Source organism: Theobroma cacao, chromosome 2 (assembly GCF_053813885.1).
Source record: "Theobroma cacao isolate CCN51 chromosome 2, ASM5381388v1, whole genome shotgun sequence".
NCBI lineage: Eukaryota > Viridiplantae > Streptophyta > Magnoliopsida > Malvales > Malvaceae > Theobroma > Theobroma cacao.
The window spans coordinates 5,169,748-5,190,759 of NC_142640.1; the positions used below are offsets into that span (position 1 = coordinate 5,169,748).

Consider the following 21,012-nt stretch of genomic DNA (forward strand, 5'->3'; position numbering starts at 1 on the left):
GCGAACAGGTCAACCGGGGCAGTGAAAGCGATGCTTTGAATTTGGACGGTGAGGCCTTAAACAGGAGACGCAACGCTGCGTTTAGAACATGCAAGAGGATTAGATCGTGGCAGCTGGGGTTTTGTTTTTATTTGAGGTTGTTAACATGAGAAAAACAATTAAAATCAAATTAAATAAAATTAAATATGGTTTGACCGAATAAACTATGGTTTCATGATCTTAGGATAAGTACGTAGACATATTTGAATATATCATAGAGTAGGTTCACATTACTAAGTCCTAGGGCAGATAACCTTATTTTGTATAGTTCTTGATCATAATTAAATGTTAGTATTTTACTAATTATTTCAATGGTGATTTCTTTCCAACATTGGAAAGTTTCTTTTTCTCCTGTGTCTTTGTGAAGTGATTGTTTTCCACCAAAAGATCGCCATCAGGCTTCAACTGTTTATAAGATAAAAATGACGTTGTGCTGGAAAGAATTACCAAAAATCGAAGAATAGTCCTCTTTTAACAAAACAGTAATCGGGTCTGCCGAGATCCCACTTTCCACACCTATATGATTCAAGGTACATGCTCATTTATTGTTGTCCCCTCCTCCACTACACCCATATTACACTTTAATTTTGTGGTGTGATTCCATGTCCTTATTCCTAAAACGAAACAACAACAACCACAGCAAAAATGTCATTTCGTGTCGGGAAGGTATCCACAAACAAAAGTTGCATCCAACCCAACAATCGAATTGCAGGCAATGCTCCCTCGAGAAGAAGCCACAGTGTTGGAGAAATTTCATCGAAGCAATGCGGCATGTGCCCAGACAAGAAATTTTTGTCATAGACTGGCTAGCTCAGCTAGCCGAGCAGCCAAGCCGCTTTGAAATGTTCTTCTACAGTTTTCTCCCTGTTTGTTTCTTTGCGTGAATACTGATGAAATTAAAGTCGTTAAGATAATATTTTTAAGTATAATCACACCTTACTTACAAAAGAAAATTTAAAGAGTTTTAACCCCCCCTTCTCATTGTCTTTTCCTTGAGATGAATGTTAAAGTAAAAATGTAGAAATTAAGACTAATTATAAGGTTTACATATATATACACTCATCAACCTTTTACCAAAATGAATACCTGTTGATTTATTGAAGCACATTTATATGTGTTAATTTCCGAGTTAAAAAGGATAATAATAATTTACTAGCGCATCAATAAAAACTTATCTTCTACTTCGTATTTACAGTTAATATGTTCATATTTGCTAGAAAGGCATCCTCCCCTAGAAGTATCAGAAGAGATAAAAGGGCAGCCTATCCAATTTCAAAGGGCTTTCATACCTTGATTTGATTCTATTCACATATATATATATATATATATATATATATAGTAAGTTTGGTATATCACGCAACCCAAAGCGACCTATGCATGGTATTTGTTACTAAAAACAAGAGAAAGAGACACATTCAACAAAGATAACCTTCCCTTGCATTCATTTCTCCTTATGATGACTAATCCCAAAACAGGAGTTTATCCAAAGAAAACAATTATACAGTAATTGCCTATTATTTATACAGCAAAAAAGAAATCAAGGCATGCTTGATCATCCTACTTCCTACATCTGTACCCCGAGAAGAATCAATCAAAAATTGAAACAAATAGAGGATTTTTCACCCAAAGTAATATGACCAATTGAGTGCAGAGAAAAACCTCCAACAAGTAATCTCCTCAGGGCTTTAACATTGCCAGCAAGAACAAAAAAATTTTATGAAATCTTCTGTCTAATCATCATCCTCAGAATCTGCATTTAACATAGACAAATAACAATTATCAAGTAAGATGAGACAAGAGCTGAAATTGCTCATTGGGAGTATATGTATAATGATTTTTGCAAATTAGACAAACTGAATTCGAGAATTCTAATTTTATAAATCAAAGAGTTTTTATTTTTATTTTCAAACATTTTTGGGCCAATATTACAAGTTTTCCTCGTTTTACAAGTCTAATATCAACTATGAGATAAGAAGCCACATGTAGCCAGTACCACAGAGTTAGATAAGAATTAGTAGTTTTATCAATTACAAGTCTAATATCAAGTTTTCCTTCTTTTACATTGAAACTTAAATGATGTTACCATGCATTCGGTAGGTATATTTTTGAATGTTGTTATTTATTTTACATCATATATTTAATTGTTTTAAGGTGCTTTTAAAATTGTCTTCCTATCAAGAATTTTTAAATTCCAGCACTTTCATGGTCCTGCTCCTGCTCTCATTCCTGCTTTCTATGACTCATGTTTGGGGGGAGAGAGAAATTTTAACAACTTCCAACATTAAATGACAATAGCAGACAGAAACATTAACAATTTCCAAGGAATAAAAATATAAAGTTGCAGACAATCTCCTTAATATCATAAAACAAGAGACAGATTGATTTTTCTTTTTTCATTTTGAAAAAAAAAAAAGGCTTACCAGATCTAATATCTTCTCCAACCTTTCCTCTATTGTTCAATTGTCTGCTGATCATGGAGCATATAAGAACCCACCAGTAGACATGGAACACAAGTAACATCAGCAACAGAGTATTGCAAACATAGTACAGGAATCTGGGGTATGACTCTGAAAGATTCAAGTACTCCCTTACATCATAGCTGTCAGAGGCCAACCACAAGAGTAGTTAAGTGATCAATCACTATGCAGATATCGTACTGAAACTGAATTATTAACCATAAGGGTAAACCTTGAAGTTCTGATCACCCAAAATGGAAAGAATATTAGACGTAACAAGAGCCAAGAGATGGCAAACAATCCAAAGAACACACTTGCTCCAAGCTCCCTTTCAGAATATTTGAAAACTTTAGCTGCTTCCATAAACACATCACTTGCATCATGTAGGGCAAGGATAATTGTACCAATGCGGAAAAACCTGTAAACAAGCAAATTCAAATCTTCTTCCACTTGGATCTCTTCAAGTTAATTTAATTTATTAAACCAACTCTTATGAAGAAAAGTGTAAAACTCTCAAGTCCTATGTTCTTCCCTCACAAGAATTCCATTAAATACTCCTCAATTCTGATGTAAGCATCTATTCCTAAAAACTTGCAAGTAATAGCTTTCATTGATCTTATTCATTGATTAGGTAATGACTCCAGCACTTGCAACATTAAAATAAGATGCTGAGGTTATGAATGTGATCATAGCAATGAAGAAGTGGAAAAATGCCTGCATTTTCACCATGATTTGATGAAAAAAGTTAACATATCACAGAAGATTTTAAAAGAAGGCATATACTTTCTTCTTAAGAGTATGAAATAGCAAAGCTGCCATGTTGCCTTTTGCCAAAAACTACTAATGATCCAAATAATGGCAATATACCACAGTGGCATGCTACAATCTGCCTGCTTATTGAGGCTTGCTGAAAGTAAATTGAAAGAACAACAAATTTATAGTACATTGAACCAGGGACACACTAATTTGACCATACCATACACTTTTTCAGCTATTGTACCCCACAATATATGGATACAGATAGCAAACAATTTTAGAAAATTTGTATAGATTAATAGAAAATATTAAAATTTTCAAAATGTAGCATTCAAAATGACAATAAAAACGACCAACAAGAAATACTAAAAATTCTTTACAACCAAAGGTTAGATATCCAGATCAAAATTATGTGATCTGGAGAAAATGGTCCAATGATGAGATTCAAAAGATGCCAAGAGGTAAGCAACAATGACTACCAAATAAATATTTGCTTTTCAGATATGTGGTAATGATTGGCAATTTGGTGCACTTCTGCAGAAACTGGTAAGTTACCTTGTAACGTATGAGTATCCAATCAGGATAACAGTAATTATATGATGAGACATCATCACAGCAAAATCCTTCCTTCGAGTCTCCCAAGTAAGGAGTGCCGCAATGCTATAGATGTAGAATCCACATTGGCACATGTAGTAAAGGCTTAAGGGAAGACTGAACCAAAAAAAAATGGAAGACATTAAGCTGGCGTTTGGTACTTTACAATGCAATGTGATTACAGGTAATGTGATTGCAGGGAAAATAACATTACAGTGTTTGGTATGCAAGCAAAATAATGATTAAAATGCAGGGAAGATAACATTGCAGCATTTGGTTTACAAGTACTTTGTTGGGAATAAAATGTTAATTTTCAAAATTACCCTTATTTATTAAAATATAATTTTAATATACTTGTATTTTTTATTGTTAATTTTTATATAATATCATCTCTTAAATATGTTTTTAATGTCATATTTTATTTTTATGTTTTATTATAATCTTATATATTTTATTTTTATTTTTTTTTAATATAATTTTTTATATTGTATATTTTATTTTAATTTCTTTTACCTATATTATATAAATTTTAATTTCTTATATTTTATTTTATTGTAATTTTTTATTTTTATATTAAATATTTTATTTTAATTATAATGCTACAAAATGTTTTTAACAAGGTAATAAAGTTGAGGGGTAAAAGTGTCTTTAAAAACATTGCAGAGTGCAATGTAATGTGAATACATTAGTTTTGAACTGCAATCACATTACATCCCTTGACTGTAATGTGATTGCATTGCAATCTTACATTGCAGTGGTCTGTTGCAAAACAAACATTGCAATGTAATTTAATTGGGCACATTGCAAGGAATGTGCTCCCACTTCCCTCATACCAAAAGCTATCTAACATTCAAATAGGTTATCAACAGGTGTAAGAAGCCCTAGTCCTCCACACCATGCAGCACTGAGCAATCAAAGAAAAAGGAAATTTAAAGAGAACAGAACAAAATGAGTTGGGTCATGCATCCAGGGAAAGGCAGATAATTTTCAATAAAATACTGATAAAGCAGATTTATTCCTTGAAAGAGAATAATATCCCATGAGAAAATGTTTTGCCTTGAGATGCTGACAAGCAAGATACTCCAGAGTCAAAACTGATACATTCACTCAAAGGAGGGTAAGAGAACATTTAAACCAACACTAATGAAAACTAAAGACTAAATCAAATCACAAGTAAAACAAGCTGACAAGCTCATTTGAAGATAACAATATGTACCTCAATGAGTTTAACTTAGGCTTATCTGCTAATAGTGAAAGGTAAAACGTTAAGATTTGTATCAGATAGGAGGACAAACGGTGCTAAAAACAAAACAAGAATGACAACAACAAAAATCAGATGTTGTATGCAAATTCGCTTTCAAATACAATAATACAAGAAAGATTACACATTCACAAAAGCTTTACATAGAGGTGCACGTAAGTGAATACCATCTTTTCTACAAAATTGTCTACAACTAATTTCAAACAGAGTTTTTTTTTAAACTAAAAAAAAGGGGAAACATTTTGACCACATGAAATGCACAGATTTCACATACAAAAATAAACCATTCGTCTAATTAGAAAATAAGATAGGGAATCTTTTTTTCCTTTCGAGTACAGATACATCCTTTCCATCCATAAATAGAAGAGTGGTTATCAAAGCATTTTAATCCCTAAATACAAGAGCAATAATAGTTTTGGCCATCCTCTCTTACAAGAATAATTACAAACAAGAGAAGAGCCTTTCATGCAATATCAATGTAGAGATCAGAAAAGTAGAGCCTCGACATCTAAGACAAACAGAAACTTTCTGTCAATTAATGACAAAGACAATATATCTTAGTTAAAAAGTCACACGACTGCATACAGGCACAAAATATGAGATTGATAAATACAACAGCTGAATATAAGTCCAGGAATATAGGTAACTCACTTCAACTCTTGATCTGGCCAGCCCCTGAAGTACTCTTTTGTATCTCTGAACCATGGCTCATAGTAGGTGATTCTGAGAACACATGTTTCAACAGTAGCATAGTAGGCTAGCTTCCACATAGACTCCGAGCATTTCACAATTTTTGCCTGTGTAGCCTCATTCATCTTCAAAGGACCAGATCCCTTACTCAACAACCAGATGGCCAACCTCTTAAAGAACATAAGGAAAAATCAAATTGTATTAACAAAAGATCAAGTGTTTTATATACCCAGTTTTTATGCAGATGCACTTGCATGTAATATAAAAATGAAATGAAACTATTAAAAGAACAAATCTGATCTACTGTGTATTATGACCAATATACTAAACATAGTTATTGCTTTCTTTACTATTATAAGCAAGGCATTACATTTTAAGCAGAACTTTCAAATAGACGCACATCATTTCTAATGAAAGTAGAAATTTCAAATATCAAGATTGAGGGACAATCAACTTATGGAACTGAAGCATAGATTGCTGGCTACTTAGCCAATAAAGCTCATTTATCCATTCCCTACACCACTTTAAACTGCAATATATTTGCTTCTTCACTTGGAAAGCAGAATAGCCTCCAAGAAATTGTACTAGGAAAATACTTGGAGCAACTTAATGCTCATCCATAACTTAAAATTCAATTTTTACAAGATATTGAAAGCAAAAGCTAGCCGTTGCATTACTAGCATGTTTGCTTTCAAGAGCAGAGGAAGAAAAGTATAACATGAATGCATAGGCTAGATAATGAGAGATGTAGTCGATGACAAGATGGAGAAATGTCAGGGAGGAGCATTCTCTGCATTAAGAAACTGCCACTAAAAGTTCATTTGTATTTTTCGCCAAAGCCTCCAAAAGTTTATTTAACACAATCCTGACGTACATCATAAAGGTTTCTACAGCTACACCTTGTTTGGGTACAACTGAATCAATACGGTACAAATGCATTTGATTCAACTTCCACCTCACAAAGTGTTGCTGCACAAGAGAGAACTTTCTGAACAGTTACCAAATCCTTGAATAGCAAATATTGTGGTGGCCTGACACACTTCTTTTAGTCTCTCTAATCCAAATTCCACGATATCCTTGTATTTTGTTTTGATGAGGCTTGATAATAATTTTACAACTGTGAAATATCATGGGAGAGCTATATATCCTAAGGCATCCAACTGGAAAACGCAACAAAGAAAATTCTGTGATTCTACATTGTATTGCACTGATATCTCCCCACCCGACTATTAGCATGAATAATGACCATATGGTACCCAAGTCGTCAATGCAAGATTTAGGAACAGAAATGTTTCTTCAATTCCCAATTGAATCAAACATTCATTCCCATGATATTTCTTGAAATATATGATGAGGATACACCTTCTTGGTGAAACATACACTTCATTTAGCATGAGCTTTTATGCAAAAGGATAATTATCTATCAGTGTAACAAGTATAGTTGAAATCACCCATGCCTAAGCCCTGAGACACAAGGACACTTAGAGTAACAACTTCATTTAGGATTTTGAGACATTGTTACTTAATACACTGCAAGAAAATCCTCTGCTCTGAAAACTTTGATAAATCAATCCAAAGCAGCCCACAAATATGGCAAAAGATTTTCTTAAATTTCAGTTTTGCTGAAATAGCCAATTATTTTTCAAGGTTTATAAACAGAGGCTGAAACTTCGATTGAAAAGCAGGTAGAAACAACTTGAAAAATCTAATTATTGCAAAAGACACTAATCTGTTAGTAGTACTTACATTGCACAATGACTTCCAGAAGACAAGGAATGTCTTCCCTGCACTTTGGTTTCTAGTCGAAATCTCATCCTCAAAATTTTAGGTTGGATCGGGTGTAACAGGTTATGGTTATGGTAGGATAAGACAATATGGATGAGTAAATTAATTTCATTTTGTCTTTTTATTTATGACTAAAACGTTCTCATCTCATCCGACATAATCCTGTCCATGTGGAATTATGGAATTCTACCTTTCCTTCCATAGGATTGTGTAATTCAACATAAATACCATGATGCAAAAGAGGTTCTAAACATTTCAGTCGTGCATATAAAAAAGAAATGTAATAAATAAAAGGACAGTTACTCATATCCTATATAATCTAATGCATCAAACACGACCTTAACACACTTCAATTAACATAGCATATGCTTCTTCCCCCCATCTTCTATAAACTTTTCAAGGCTTAAGCACATTTTTCTCTAAATCTAACCATTTCATCAAAAGATCATCCTTACATATGTAAAGCTCCAAGAAATTCACCTTGGATATGACCATCTTAACCTGAAAACGACTGAATTGCCTGGTGCCACCCAACTACCATTAGACCCCGTCTCTCGTCCTCTCTTATCTTCTTTATTCATACAATGCTTTCGTTCTTTCATTCTTTTTTATTATTGTTCTGTCAGTAGCGACATACTTTATTAACATATCCAGACCAAGACTCAAGTCAACGCACTATTCATTAAGCTCAACCACTAAAGATAACTTTCCTTCCAAATATAAACATAAAAAAAAAAGAGAACCAAGATTTAAAGAATGGACCTCTGTATAATCAACCAAAGTTGAAAACGGCCTTTTGGATACGAGGAATGTCCATTCGAATTAAAAAAATTTTCTATCCTTTATTTAGCTTATCCATACAGAACGAAATATTATAAAAACTAAAAAAGCAATAAGTAATTTAGGAATCAAAGAACACAAAGAAAGAGATAAAAGAATCTTACGCGAAAAATGAATTTGTCAAGGAAGAACCTGGCGGCAACGAAACCGAACGCGAAGTAAACCGCCAAGAGGAAATGCAACGCGTCTGGCTTGGCGTTGCGGCTCCAAATAAATGACTCCATCAGACACCAGTTTCAAAGAGAAAGCACCAATCAAAATGACTCCAAAATTTCGTGAAAGAACCAGATTCTTAATGCAAGAATCCCATGCACTGCGCTTCCATTGGAGAAGATGAAGAGAGATCTGGTTTTCTAGCCCTAATTTTTTGCAGCTAAAAGAAATAGGATGAAGAAAGCAAAAAAAAAGTAAGTAAGAGAGAGAAAGAGAAGATTTGAGCTGGTTTTCAAGAGAGAGAGGGAACGGGAAATGATAAAAAATAAAATGAGGAAAATAAAAAGAGAGACTTTGAGGTTAAGATCTCGCGTGCTTTATTTAACAAACACAACAACGGAATGTTTTTGTGAGGCGCTACTTAGCTTTGCTGGATTTTATTCTTTTTTAATTTTTTTATTTCTTTTTTTCATTTCTTGTGCCTTCGAGGGTTCAGCCAGTTTTCTCTCAATGTGGGTCCTTCCTTTTCCACGGCGTGACATGTGGCACCAAAAATTTTGTGTAATTGGGATTTTCTTTTTAATGGAAAAAAGCTCATTCCTTAGATTTGATTGGTTGGCTTTGGCTAACGATATTCCAATATTTAGTCAAATTTGAGCACATTATTTAGTACATTTGACTGCTGAATAGTATTCTACATGCTACACCAAGGAATGGAGTGTCACGATTTGCACATCCGTGATTAGTCTAATCTGTATAAATTGTCAAGTCAATTCACATGTAAGGGTACATTTACCTTAGTAACCAAGAAAAGTATTCCAAGACAACTAAAATACTTTTCAAAAGTAAAATCTTCCTTATTGATAATTTATTCGTCAATGAGATATAGTTTTAAGATTTTACTTTTTTTGTACTATAAAAAAATTTAGGTTAAATACTTCCGTATTTATTTTTACTTGAACACCAAGTTTAGGTTAAATGAGCTATTATAAGTAGCACATTTCGGAGTCATTGTAAGGTAATCAAATTAAGTTTGCCGAATTAGGTAATTTACTTAGTTTGTCAAATCAAACAATTTACTTTGTGCATAGATCTTAGGTATTTTGTTTTTCTCTCATTGAAGAATAATACTTATTTATTCTCTCCAATCTCTTTTCGTGTCGATTGTCAATAAACTTCGTTTAGGCTTGCTTTGTCTTATGAACACGAGACTACAGCGTCACACAAAACTTGACTAAAATTCCAAGCCCGTGACACAGAGCCTCCTTATAGGAATTTTAAAAATTTTTATATACTATATAAAATTTTTAAAATTATTTATAAATTTTAATAATTTCCTTAAAATAATTTTTAATTTAATAATTAATATAAATAAATAATAATAAAATAATTTCATATGTTTGACTCAATTTTTAAGTTTTTTTAATTTATATCAATAATATTTATTTTTATTTTTATTCTATTTACTCATATATTCTAAATCTCTATAAATTTTCTTTCACAAATTTTTACGAACCATCAATCATATTTTTTTCTTTTTTTTATGATGTTACATATGAATTTTATCTTTTACTTGTCATGTTTTTGTTTTTTATGTTATGTAAATTTTATTTTTTATAATTTTAATCTTTAAAAATAAATAAATTATTATATAATTTTTAAATATAAATTACAATGTTGCATTGTTGTTAAGAATTTCATTAATACATTATGTAGAGTGTTGCACTCTTGCTGTAATGTGCAAGTCTAGTAGTGATCATAGCCTACATTTGGTTACCTTGGTGAACATATGCACAGATGTCAAATTACTTACTCCGGGGTAAGGTAAGAGTACCCTCCGAGGTAAGACAAAACGTGACTGGTGAGAGTCATGTATCTCAATAATTTCAACGACTACCTAGTACAATTACGATGCAAATGATATAATATTCACATTTATTATAGCAACCTCAAAACCTTAAGCCATGTCTTCAACACATCGCTGGTTTTGGGTCCACCAACGATTGGATTTATGGTCCATTCAATCTTGGAAATCCAATTTGAAGCCCGAATCATGGTTGATTCATAACCAAAAAAATAATAATAAAAAAAGACTGTTCGATTTAGTGATAATTTTATTTTATAAAATTATTTTAGTCTAATTTTATTTTATAAAATTATTTTAGTCTAATTTTATTATAAAATATAAGCTAAGTTCTTAAATTTAATTATAATTTACTTATTTTTAGTTATTTTATAATTAATTTATTTTTAAGTTAGTTATTTTAATTTTATGTTATTTATTTTAATTTGATTATTATTTATTAATTTTTATATTTTTCGTAGAAACTAAATGAATTGACTTAATTTTGAAAAGTAAGGTGTTGAAAGACCCGGAAGTTTGCTTGCATATACTTCAGTGTTTTAGCCCTAACTTACGCTACAGAACTCTAAATATGCGATTATTGGGCCATTGGAAAGCTAAGAGATAGAGCTACAACTTTCATGAAAATCACTTTATCCAGTTCTGACTCGAAGATAAAGAAAATCGTGTTGAAAAATAGTTGGACGTACTGTGGCAGGAATGAAAATTTTTAAAGGCTGACAATTGATTTTTTGGACATCTCATTACACTTTTAAGCCCAATTAAATCAAAAATCAACTTAGGGAACTATAGGTCATGTTTATTAGTATAAATAGGATGTTAAGTTTATTAGTATAAATAGGGTATTTTTAAGAACATTAGGTGAGATAACTTTTGAGATTCAATAAACTAGAAGTTAAGGTTGAAACTTAAAGAGCAAAACTGTAAATATTTGTTTTGTTTTATTCCTTAACTTTTATTTTTCTTGTTACTCTCAATGGTTGAAATGATTATAATGTTATTTGTCTTTGCAATCATGAGTAGTTAATTTTTTTTTCTAGGATTGTAATTGAACTCACATGTAATTTAAATTTTTAATCTCTTTCTTACTTATTTTCAATGAAATTTGAATTATTTATTTCAATTTATTCTTAATTAGGATGTCAACGGGTACCCTGCGGGTATCTTACTCGATTACACTAGGTTAGGGTACTCCATAAATCGGGTTCGGGTAAGGTTCGGGTAGTGAAATTTCACTACCCAAATCAGGTTCGGATATTACTCCTTGGGTACCCGTTACCCGAACTCGATTACTATTTATAAATATTTTATTATTACTTTAATAGTTAAATTAAAATATTATAATATTTACCAACTTTACAAGCAATTTTTTTTGTTAAAAACTAACAAATATATAAAAAGTATAGTTACTCTAATTATTAATATGATGACATTAATATATTTAAATTAAAAAATTATTAGATTGTTAATTATGTTTAAATAATTTGAATATTATATCATATTATAAAGAAATATAATTACTATTATATATATATACTTTTAATATAAATATATTTACTTTCTATTTTGTGTTAACATTACAAAAATTATGACTTATAAAATTATTAATTATAATAAATATACCATTATTTATATAATCTTATAATATGTATACTTAAAGAAAGCTTTTGAGATTAGAATACTTTTGAAACCTAAATGTTTTTTTTTTAATTTCATGAAATTAAGAACAAATCCTTATAATTAATTAAATTAATTCATGAAACTATTATTATTAATTAACTTGTAATGTCTTTTAATATATATAATTTATATATTATGTTAATTTATAAGGAATATAATTACTATTTTATATATTAAAATATTTTTTATGTATACATGTATATATATATATATATATGTACTTTAAATATAAATATATTTACTTTTTATTTTGTATTAACATTGTAAAAATTATAACTCATAAAATTATTAATTATAGTATATATATCATTGGTTTTTTTTATATAATTGGAGGAGGGAGATTCGAATCCTGTTCTTTAAGTAAGGGATCTTGCACCAACCAATGAGCAAAATGCTCGGGTGCAATATATAAATCTTTGTTTTATATATATATATATATATAACTTTGTTTATATACCCATGAAGAAGATTTTAATAAATTTTTTTATTTAATCAGGTATTTAAACATGTTATGGTAATTATAGGGTAGTGGAAATGTATTAGAGTTAGGGTTAGGATAGTAATTTTTAAATTATTTGAGTAGTTAATAAAGTTAATGTATTTGATTTTTAATAGGGTTAGGATTCGAGTACTTCGAAATTAATGGATACCTTACCCGTTGACATCCTTATTTTTAATATTTTTAATTGCTTGGTCACCAATTAAATTGATTTAAAAACCTAAACAAACTTGGGAAAGGAAGTTTAGTGTAGACTAAAATTGGGATAGCATATGATCATTTTAATTGATTTGTATATAGGATAGGGATATACCTATAGGCCATATGCAGCCAGATTAGAGTATGAACTTAATGAATCTGTTTTAATTTCAATTCATATAGAGATATAATGTTTTGGTTAAGATATATATTTTTATAAGATAAGTCAGGAAACTTTTATAAATAATTTAAAACTCTAGTTTAACAATTAAACCCATTGAATTTATTTAAGAAAGAGAGGTAAGATTTGGATGAAGTATGAGGGATATTATGATCATAAGCTTATTTGATTTGATATTACCAAAGTTATTATTACTATGATTTTTTTTAGTTTAAATTTTGATTAATTAGTTTAGTTATTAGAATTTGATTGTTTGGATAAGATTAAATTATTATAATTTTAGTATTTAGTAAAATTTTAAATTAATTTTTTGTGAAATCGATACTCTACTTGTTTATATATTATCTATTCGATACGTATATTTATATACATTTAGATGGTGAGGCTTGAATTAAATTAGTGGAACGAATCCTTATGAAAAGATGTGATCCGATCACGGTTGTCCAAAAGGGAGTCCTGGAATTTCAAAAAGAAAACTTTATACCACCAGAAAGAAATATTTCCACTCAAAATATGCACCTGCTGAGAAAGCAAAGGAAAAATCTTAAAGCAGGATGGTTATATTCGGGGCCTAACAGCCCAATAGCCCTCCAAGTCCAAAAAAGGAAAAAAGAATGGGCGACTTGGCGTTTGATTAACGAGTTGTGAACGGCCTACAGCTACAGTAACTAGATCAATATTAACGTCAACAGATTCCAGTGTACTTCTCGTCGATTAGGCTTTCATGGATTTGCATCTTCCAACGAGTTTCAATGCTGTAAGTGTGGTACTTTCTGATCGCTTTTGTTATAAAATAAACGCTTCCCCGTGATTTTTTGTAACGAAGCATTTATTTATTAAGTACATAATAGATCTACGCGGACGCGAATCAATGCAGGAGAATCATTGGATACAAAGGTTGAATTTTTTTATGTGTGTTATTCTTTTACTGCATGTGTCGTTTTACTGTGATTTGTTCTGATTAGTTAATTGGAGAAAGTTGATTTGTTCTGATTTGTTCTTTGAGTTTATCTTATGTTCAATGGATCCCAACTGGTGCAGGCAGCTTCGTTCTTTGCTTTCTGAAAGTGGAATCAAGGAGGGCAATCACTTGCATGTTCATCTGTTTCTGTAACTGTTCGTGCTTCTAACTTTACATGCTTCATCAGTCCTTCTTGCATTTCATTGCCAATATCTTTTAATTCTTTTAATTTACGTATAAAATTTTAATTTGTAATGACCCACAACACACTGGATTACTTACACAGCATTTTTATTGATGACTTCTTTGATGGTTCTGTTATGAAGGAAGTTGTCTAGTTACTTACCTGTGTCTCCATCTGTTAAAAGAGTCCATTTTGGATACAAGTGTTTTTTATCCTTTTCTTTTATAACATGTGAATATGGACTGTTATTCGAATACTTGGCAAATAGCTTCTAGAAGTAGGTCATTAAGTGTAGTAATTTTTTAGAGCATATTGATTCTGTAAGTAGCTTTAGTGTGATCTAGAAATTTTGGTTCACCATTCTCATTCAGCCAAAAGCTTTGATAGTTTCAAAAATTGAAACCAAGAGTTGGACAACTGGTATCCTGGTATAACTAGGTGTATCATCAGCAGTAGTGAGTGGGGGAAAATTACTACAAAAAGAATTCAACAGTCGAAAAATCATAAATTATGGTGATTTATCTTGAGTTTGGTGATTGTTCTGTAAATCAAAATCTCATCACACAAGATTGTTTATTCTTTTTTTTTTTTAACATATTTTAGATAATCAGGATCCTGATTTTCCCTTTGCTTGGATACAAGGACTTATACTTTTGCTGTATAAATGTAATATCTAGACTGATAAGCCGACATTAGATTGGTACAGCATTGCAAGTAGAGTTAAGGACAAGCCTGATTCTGTTAATAGACAATTTTGTTTCTCAGATATATTTCCCAATTAGTTTTGTTGGTGCTCAAAGGTTATGATCCTTCATACTAATAGAGATTAGAAATTTATTTGAGATAGTTTGAAAGGTCTTTTTATGTTTTGAGCAAGATCTTTGTTTATTCTAATTGCTCAACAATGACATGATATACTTAAATTGTGAAACCTTAATCATGGTATTATCCCTTAACAATGGGATGGTGTTGGTTGAGAGATGTGGCTATAATTGCTGTAGAGTATGATAGAAAGTGCGATATTTAAATTCTAAAACCATAACTATGTGATTTCTTCTTAAAAAGGGGATGAGGTCAGTTGAAAGATGTGGCTATACTGGCTGTAGGAATATGATTGATGGAGAATTGCCGAACTGTCAATACCGTTCTTACAATGATCTTCCTTACAATTTATTTCTACGATTACTCTACATGGGAGTTAGGCACTTACATGTCGTGTTATGACCAATCAATGCAACATTTCAGTGGATTTCATACACATTACTAGAATTTCTGAAATATGGAGATATTTTCTAGGACTTGAGGTGTGGTACAATGCTCATGGCTGTGGTGATAAACAAAAGTTAATCAGCATCTTAAGTTTTCCCCTCAAGTCTTGTTATGATGTTTGTCATTCTGAAGTAGTCTTAAGATATTGAGTATTTCTAGCCATTATAGATAACTATGCTGGACGTACTGTCGGCATCTGATAACATGCAGCAAGCAGCAGTTGGCACCTGTGTGAGGATGGAAATGTTTTAATAGTATTCCGAACTTATAGTCTTGATGTTGATGGGTCCATGTGAATGTAGGTACAGCTGTGGCACTGTGATTCAGTAATGATGATAATAGGATCCAGTGTAAAAGATCGTAGTTTGGTATTGCTATGATGGTAGTGAACCAGCTGCTGATGGTTGTGATACATCTCATGTTTTAATAAGGATGGCACTGTTTTAAGGCATGAAGGTGGCAGTGCTAGTATTGCTTTTGGTTTTATCCCAACAAGAGTAAATAATCTGTTCTTTGGAGGAAAGAGTTTGTAAAATACCTAAGTTGTTGGTTAAAATTATCCCCGAGGCGCAACAGGACAACAAGTGCCATTCAGTCTTCTGTTCTCATGTGGGCCATTAACAGTATGCTTATGAACTTGCACTGTTATGCACTGTTCTTTGTCCTTCCTAGAGAATTGATTGAAACAAACCGGGACGGCTATATTGATCTCTAGTTAATGACCACCAAGTAAAGCTTGAGTTTGTTTTTTATACTGTTGTTTTGCCTTTCACTCTGCTGCTTCATCCTCCAGAATGGTTCAATGTTGTTTCAGATTGATTTACCCTCGAATTTAGAGGTTTATACTTTGTTTTCGAGTACTGTAGTTTGCTTCTCTTTTTTTCTTTCTATGATCGTAATCTCTACAATTTTTATATTGTTTCTTCAAAGCTACTTTTTAACTTTGTGAACTTATCTTCTCTTGTTAAACCTCTCTTTCTCAGTTTTCTTAGTCGTTTTCAAATTGTCTTCTCCATCACATTCACGTTCCTATGCAGTATCATTTGACTGATCTGATTTTGAATCGTGTCTACTTAGCTTAAGCAATTACCTTTGCTTGAAGGGATAACTGGTTGGAAAATTCCAGATGAAGTGTGGGGGACAAGTACTTTGGGCCACCTGTTAGTGCACTGCCCTTGTTTCTTAGGTCATTCCAACAAGAGTGCCTTCATTCGCAAGCAGATTCGGGCCTTGGGAAAGATCATGCATTGGGGCCACCAGCAAAGGCACCATGGCCTTCGAAGTTGAAAGATACATAGGTAGGCCCATTGAATTTGTACCTCAAAAATAGAGGTAGGCTCGTTGTGACCCGCTTTGTTCCATGAGGCCCCCCCCCACCCCTCCTCAGTCGTCACCAATGTTTGTGCCCTTAACAGAGAATGTGCCCTCCAGCCAAGGGCACCTGTCTTTTTTTCACACGGGCCAATCGAAACGACAGACACGTCGCCTATTTACGGGCACTTCTGCCGACTGCCACGTGAATCAAGATGCACATGTTGGCACGTGTTTTTTATCCAGTGGGTCATGGCGGGTTGCAAGCTTGCAATGTTTTCCTAGTAATTCTTATATTTATTGTCTAGTTGAAATGAAAGTTACATAACAATCACGCATGGCTACAGATATAGAGATCAGAAAGTTGGGAATATGATTTCTTTTTCCCATTAATACTCTTGTTTCTCCTTATTACTACATAATGATTAGTATACATAATAAAAGTTACAATTACTAGCTGCAAGAATAACATGAAGGATAAAGCCGATACGGACCCATAAACCCCATGGTGAAAAATAGTAGGGTTTGGTCAGGAACAGAAAAGTTTTGTTGCTGCAATGCTGGATGAATTCTTTCCCAAATCTGTAACTAAAGGGCATACATCTCTGCTGGAATCTTTCCAAAATCTGGTAGGGAGCCCTTGTTGAGGGACTGGGAATGGGCCATATTGAATCCCACTTTGAGAACCCACCACCTCCCACCTGCAAATAAACCATCATTTCATCCAAACAGAAAGAGACTTGTCAAAATTATTTAGCACAAGAATTTTCTCTTTTTTTTTTTTTTAACAAAATCTTATGCCACTTAAGATTATGACCTATCTTTTGTAATACTAAACTGCGAGTAAAAAGTACCTGAATTTTGTTACTAGATGGTGGATCAAAATGAGCGCCTCCAGCTTGGCAAGCTCGTTGCCCGGGCAAGCGTGAACACCGTTGCCAAATGGCATGAAGGTATTGGGTTTTGGAGCTACCTGCTTGAAGCCATAGCCAAGGAAATAAATTAATGTAAACTAGTGTGTTTTACTAGATGAAATTATGCTTTAAACGATATGTACAAGATTAGGTACCTCAAATCTAGATGGATCAAAATCATGCGGGTCAGAAAAGAATTCTGGATTGTGATGAATGTTCCTGAACAATGGCATCACTTTCCAACCCTTCGGTATCAGGTACCCTGTAACATTTAAAATTGAAAGAACAGTGATGATACTAATTATTGGGAAGCCCCTCAAATACAATCAAGGAAAAGAATATTCCAGTTGTAAGCCTTTAATTACCCTTGTATTCCACATCAACTACTGCTTCCCTGAATGTGAAAGATATGATGCTTGCCATCCTCAAGCTCTCTAGTACAACCTGAAAATCAGCCAAAAAAACTCTCAGAAGTTTCTTGAAGTAGGCTTTTCTTAAAACAAAGCTACACGAACTTTAGACAGTACATACCCTATATGTAAGAGGCATGCTCCTTGTCTGTGCCCATGTTAGGGGCCTCTTTCCTCCATCGTTCGAGTCGTATATCGCCTTTTGCTCTGCCTGTAATGATTGTGGGAATCATGAATTGAGACAATTCGATTTATCTGATGACAAAATTCTGAACTTGCGGGAAGGTTTCTGAACTGGAATTCTATGATTACCTTAACAGCTTCTAGAAGTCTAGGGTCATCACGGAGGAATTTGAGAATCCATGTTATAACACTGGCTGTGGTGTCCTGGGCAGCAAAAAGTACTCCAATGATATTATCGGCTATTTTATCCTCAGTCAAAGTTTGCCCCTTTTCATCCTTGAAGTTCAACAAATGGCCCAACAGATCTTTCTCCACCAGCCCTTTCTCCTTCCTCTCGCAAATTATTTCACCCAGAATCTGATTTAATCTTTTTCTAGCCTTTTGAACACCAAAAAAGTTTACATCAGAATTGCCTCCAAGTGATCAGATGTGTTTCTCTGATAGCGACAGAGGAAATGCTTTATCTTACCAGGAGTGCTTTGTGATATGCAGTTCCAGGAATGTTTGTAGGAAAAGAGTTGTAACCTTTATCTACTATCCGGTAGTTCTCCTTCAACTTCTCTCTGTAGCCTCTATCTAAGTGACCAAAAATGGAAAGAATGCCGACGTTGAAAGAGAACTGTGCAGAGTTAAGGCAACCCACATGTTAGAAAATCATGATCCAAACAAAGTGGAGGTCCCAGGTTCAGAGCCAGCATCAATAAAAACAAAATTCTAAAAGAAACCCATGTAAAAAAAGTGAGGAATAGGACAAGAGAATCAAAAACTCTTCACTTGATTAAACGATATAGATGAGCCAAAAAACCCTTTAAAAAATGTTTTAAGCACCATGAGGTTCACATTAGAAATATGGTCTAATCCAATTTTGTAATACTATCTTTCTTTTCTAGTTAAACAAACCTTCTTCATCTCATAAAAGGTGTTTATAACTTGTCCCGAGCCAGCCCACGACTCCAGGGCAGAAACAGCTATGTCTTCGATACCGGGTATTAGCTTCCTGATGGTATCAGGGGCTAGCGAGCTTTGAACCAACTTCCGTAGTCGAGTGTGGTATTCACCCTGGTGAAAGAACAGCGCGTAAGGGCCGATCATCTTCTCTTTGCTTTTGGGGTACGTTGGCTTGAACAAGCGAGCATGAGTCACTAGCACAAACCTTGCAGCTTCGGGGCTAGCCAGCATGACACAAGGGCAACCAAGTATGTGGGTTTTGAAAATTTCTCCATATCTGAACATGAAAAGCAATGGCACCCACCAGCCAAGTTCAGTACCACATGCAAAAGCAGAGAGCTAATAAAGAGAAGGGAAATGAACAAGAAAAAAAATACATATCCTATAGAGTAATTAATAAGGTAAGAACCTTTTTTGTTTTGTTGAAAAGAAGATATTTGGGTCTTGAGAGTAGAGTTGGAGAGTTTCTCCAACATATGGCCAACCCATTGAGCCTGGTGGAAGCTTAAATCTGTTCATAGGAATAAGTCCTCTCTTTTGCTTCCTTAGGAAAGGATACGAGAGAAGAGTGGAGAGAAACAGAATTACGTATAGTAAAATAGAAACAGTCTCCATTGAGAAATGTATATGTTTCTCTCCCTCTCTTTCTCCTATCTCTTTAAATTCCCCCCCCTCTCTCTCTCTTTCTCCCCAATGAGATTTTGGTGTTGCAGCGCTAGCGATGTGTGACTGCCAAAGTATGATCAGTGGATATGCTGAACGACTGCTTTTGTTTGTGAAGATGATATCAGTTGGGGAGAAGGGTGAGGTGGTTCGGGGTTTATATAGAGTGAAAAGAACTTATGTAGCCTGAAGTTGATAGGGACAACAATTTTTGTGGATATAGTGGATTGCTGTAATTCGGCTTCGCTAGTGTTTGATTTGTAATATTGACACTAAAGCTACACAGCATTACATTGACGTACCCCAGCTTTTTCGAGTCGTAAAATGAAAGAGTGACTCCTAGAAATTACTCAGGCCTGGATGAACATCAACGATTAGTGACCCGCTGACTGGGGAAAAAAATTGAGTTACGAAAATGAGCTGGGGAGTTGACTTGCGACTCAGGTTGTTAACAGTTGGGAAGATTCTCTCCAATATTTTTAGTTTCTTGTTATTGAAGAAAGTCATAGGCATTGATAACATCTACTGCATATGGTGAAGATTTTTGTTTTTGCCAATTTAATATTGGAGAATTGCTATATGCATTCTCCAAGGTCATAATTTTGAACTTTGTTTTTTAAATAAGAGATTATGCATCAATTAATAAATTAAATATTGAGATACAATTTCTCTTTATTTCTTGAGTCTTAAGCATTAGAGAGTGAATTTTCAATACCCAAAAAAAAAAAACAAAAAGAAATAATGGGTCCTAAGTATATTCTAGTTTATGAAAATTATAGACAAAAAAGATAAGGAAAATAGTTTTTAACAAGTAAAGATATTAAGTTGTAATTTTTGCTCTTTTAGATTGTTTCGTTATTTTGGATAATAAAATTTTGATAAATGTTTTAAAAAGTTTTTAAATTATTTAAGAAAATAAAAATAAATTTTTATGTTTTTATTATTTTCAATCAAGTCTTTATACTTTAGGGGTGAGCAATTGGACAATTTGATCAATTTGGTCTGTCATAACTAAGAATCAAATAAATCAAATATTTTTAAAAAATTGACTAAAACCGACTAAACATAAAGAAAAATCAACTCGACCAAACATCAAATTGGTTTGGTCAGTTCAGTTTTGGACTAAGAGTTCAAAATTTTGTCACCTTTTTTTTTTACAAATTACAATATTAA

The 21,012-nt window shown here is 32.8% G+C and overlaps 2 protein-coding genes and 1 long non-coding RNA gene across 5 annotated transcripts; 1 reads left to right on the forward strand and 2 right to left on the reverse strand.

The window, feature by feature from the left end:
* Positions 1 to 1,453: 1,453 nt before the first annotated feature.
* LOH2 (LAG1 homolog 2) lies at positions 1,454 to 8,935 on the reverse strand. Its single transcript, XM_007042364.3, has 6 exons — positions 8,526 to 8,935; positions 5,758 to 5,966; positions 3,807 to 3,962; positions 2,728 to 2,913; positions 2,460 to 2,638; positions 1,454 to 1,789 (listed from the first exon to the last, which is right to left on the reverse strand). Exons 1-6 carry the CDS (start codon positions 8,643 to 8,645, stop codon positions 1,770 to 1,772), a joined length of 870 nt encoding a protein of 289 aa, XP_007042426.3. The 5' UTR covers positions 8,646 to 8,935; the 3' UTR covers positions 1,454 to 1,769.
* Positions 8,936 to 13,647: 4,712 nt separating this feature from the next.
* LOC108661001 (uncharacterized) lies at positions 13,648 to 16,968 on the forward strand. 2 transcript variants are annotated; one of them, XR_016024668.1, is made up of 4 exons: positions 13,648 to 13,753; positions 13,838 to 13,893; positions 14,038 to 14,112; positions 16,488 to 16,968. It is a non-coding gene; the product is annotated as an uncharacterized LOC108661001 (long non-coding RNA). The 2 variants fall into 2 exon arrangements; XR_016024669.1 differs by having other exon boundaries at positions 16,513 to 16,968.
* A 29-nt stretch (positions 16,969 to 16,997) lies between these two features.
* On the reverse strand, positions 16,998 to 19,989 carry CYP707A4 (cytochrome P450, family 707, subfamily A, polypeptide 4). Of its 2 annotated transcripts, none has more exons than XM_007042365.3 (9): positions 19,586 to 19,989; positions 19,129 to 19,453; positions 18,698 to 18,847; positions 18,358 to 18,606; positions 18,167 to 18,256; positions 18,001 to 18,079; positions 17,791 to 17,897; positions 17,576 to 17,694; positions 16,998 to 17,422 (listed from the first exon to the last, which is right to left on the reverse strand). In XM_007042365.3, exons 1-9 carry the CDS (start codon positions 19,789 to 19,791, stop codon positions 17,251 to 17,253), a joined length of 1,497 nt encoding a protein of 498 aa, XP_007042427.3. In that variant the 5' UTR covers positions 19,792 to 19,989; the 3' UTR covers positions 16,998 to 17,250. The 2 variants fall into 2 exon arrangements, with proteins under 2 accessions (XP_007042427.3, XP_017972083.2); XM_018116594.2 differs by having other exon boundaries at positions 17,576 to 17,697.
* Positions 19,990 to 21,012: the final 1,023 nt, after the last annotated feature.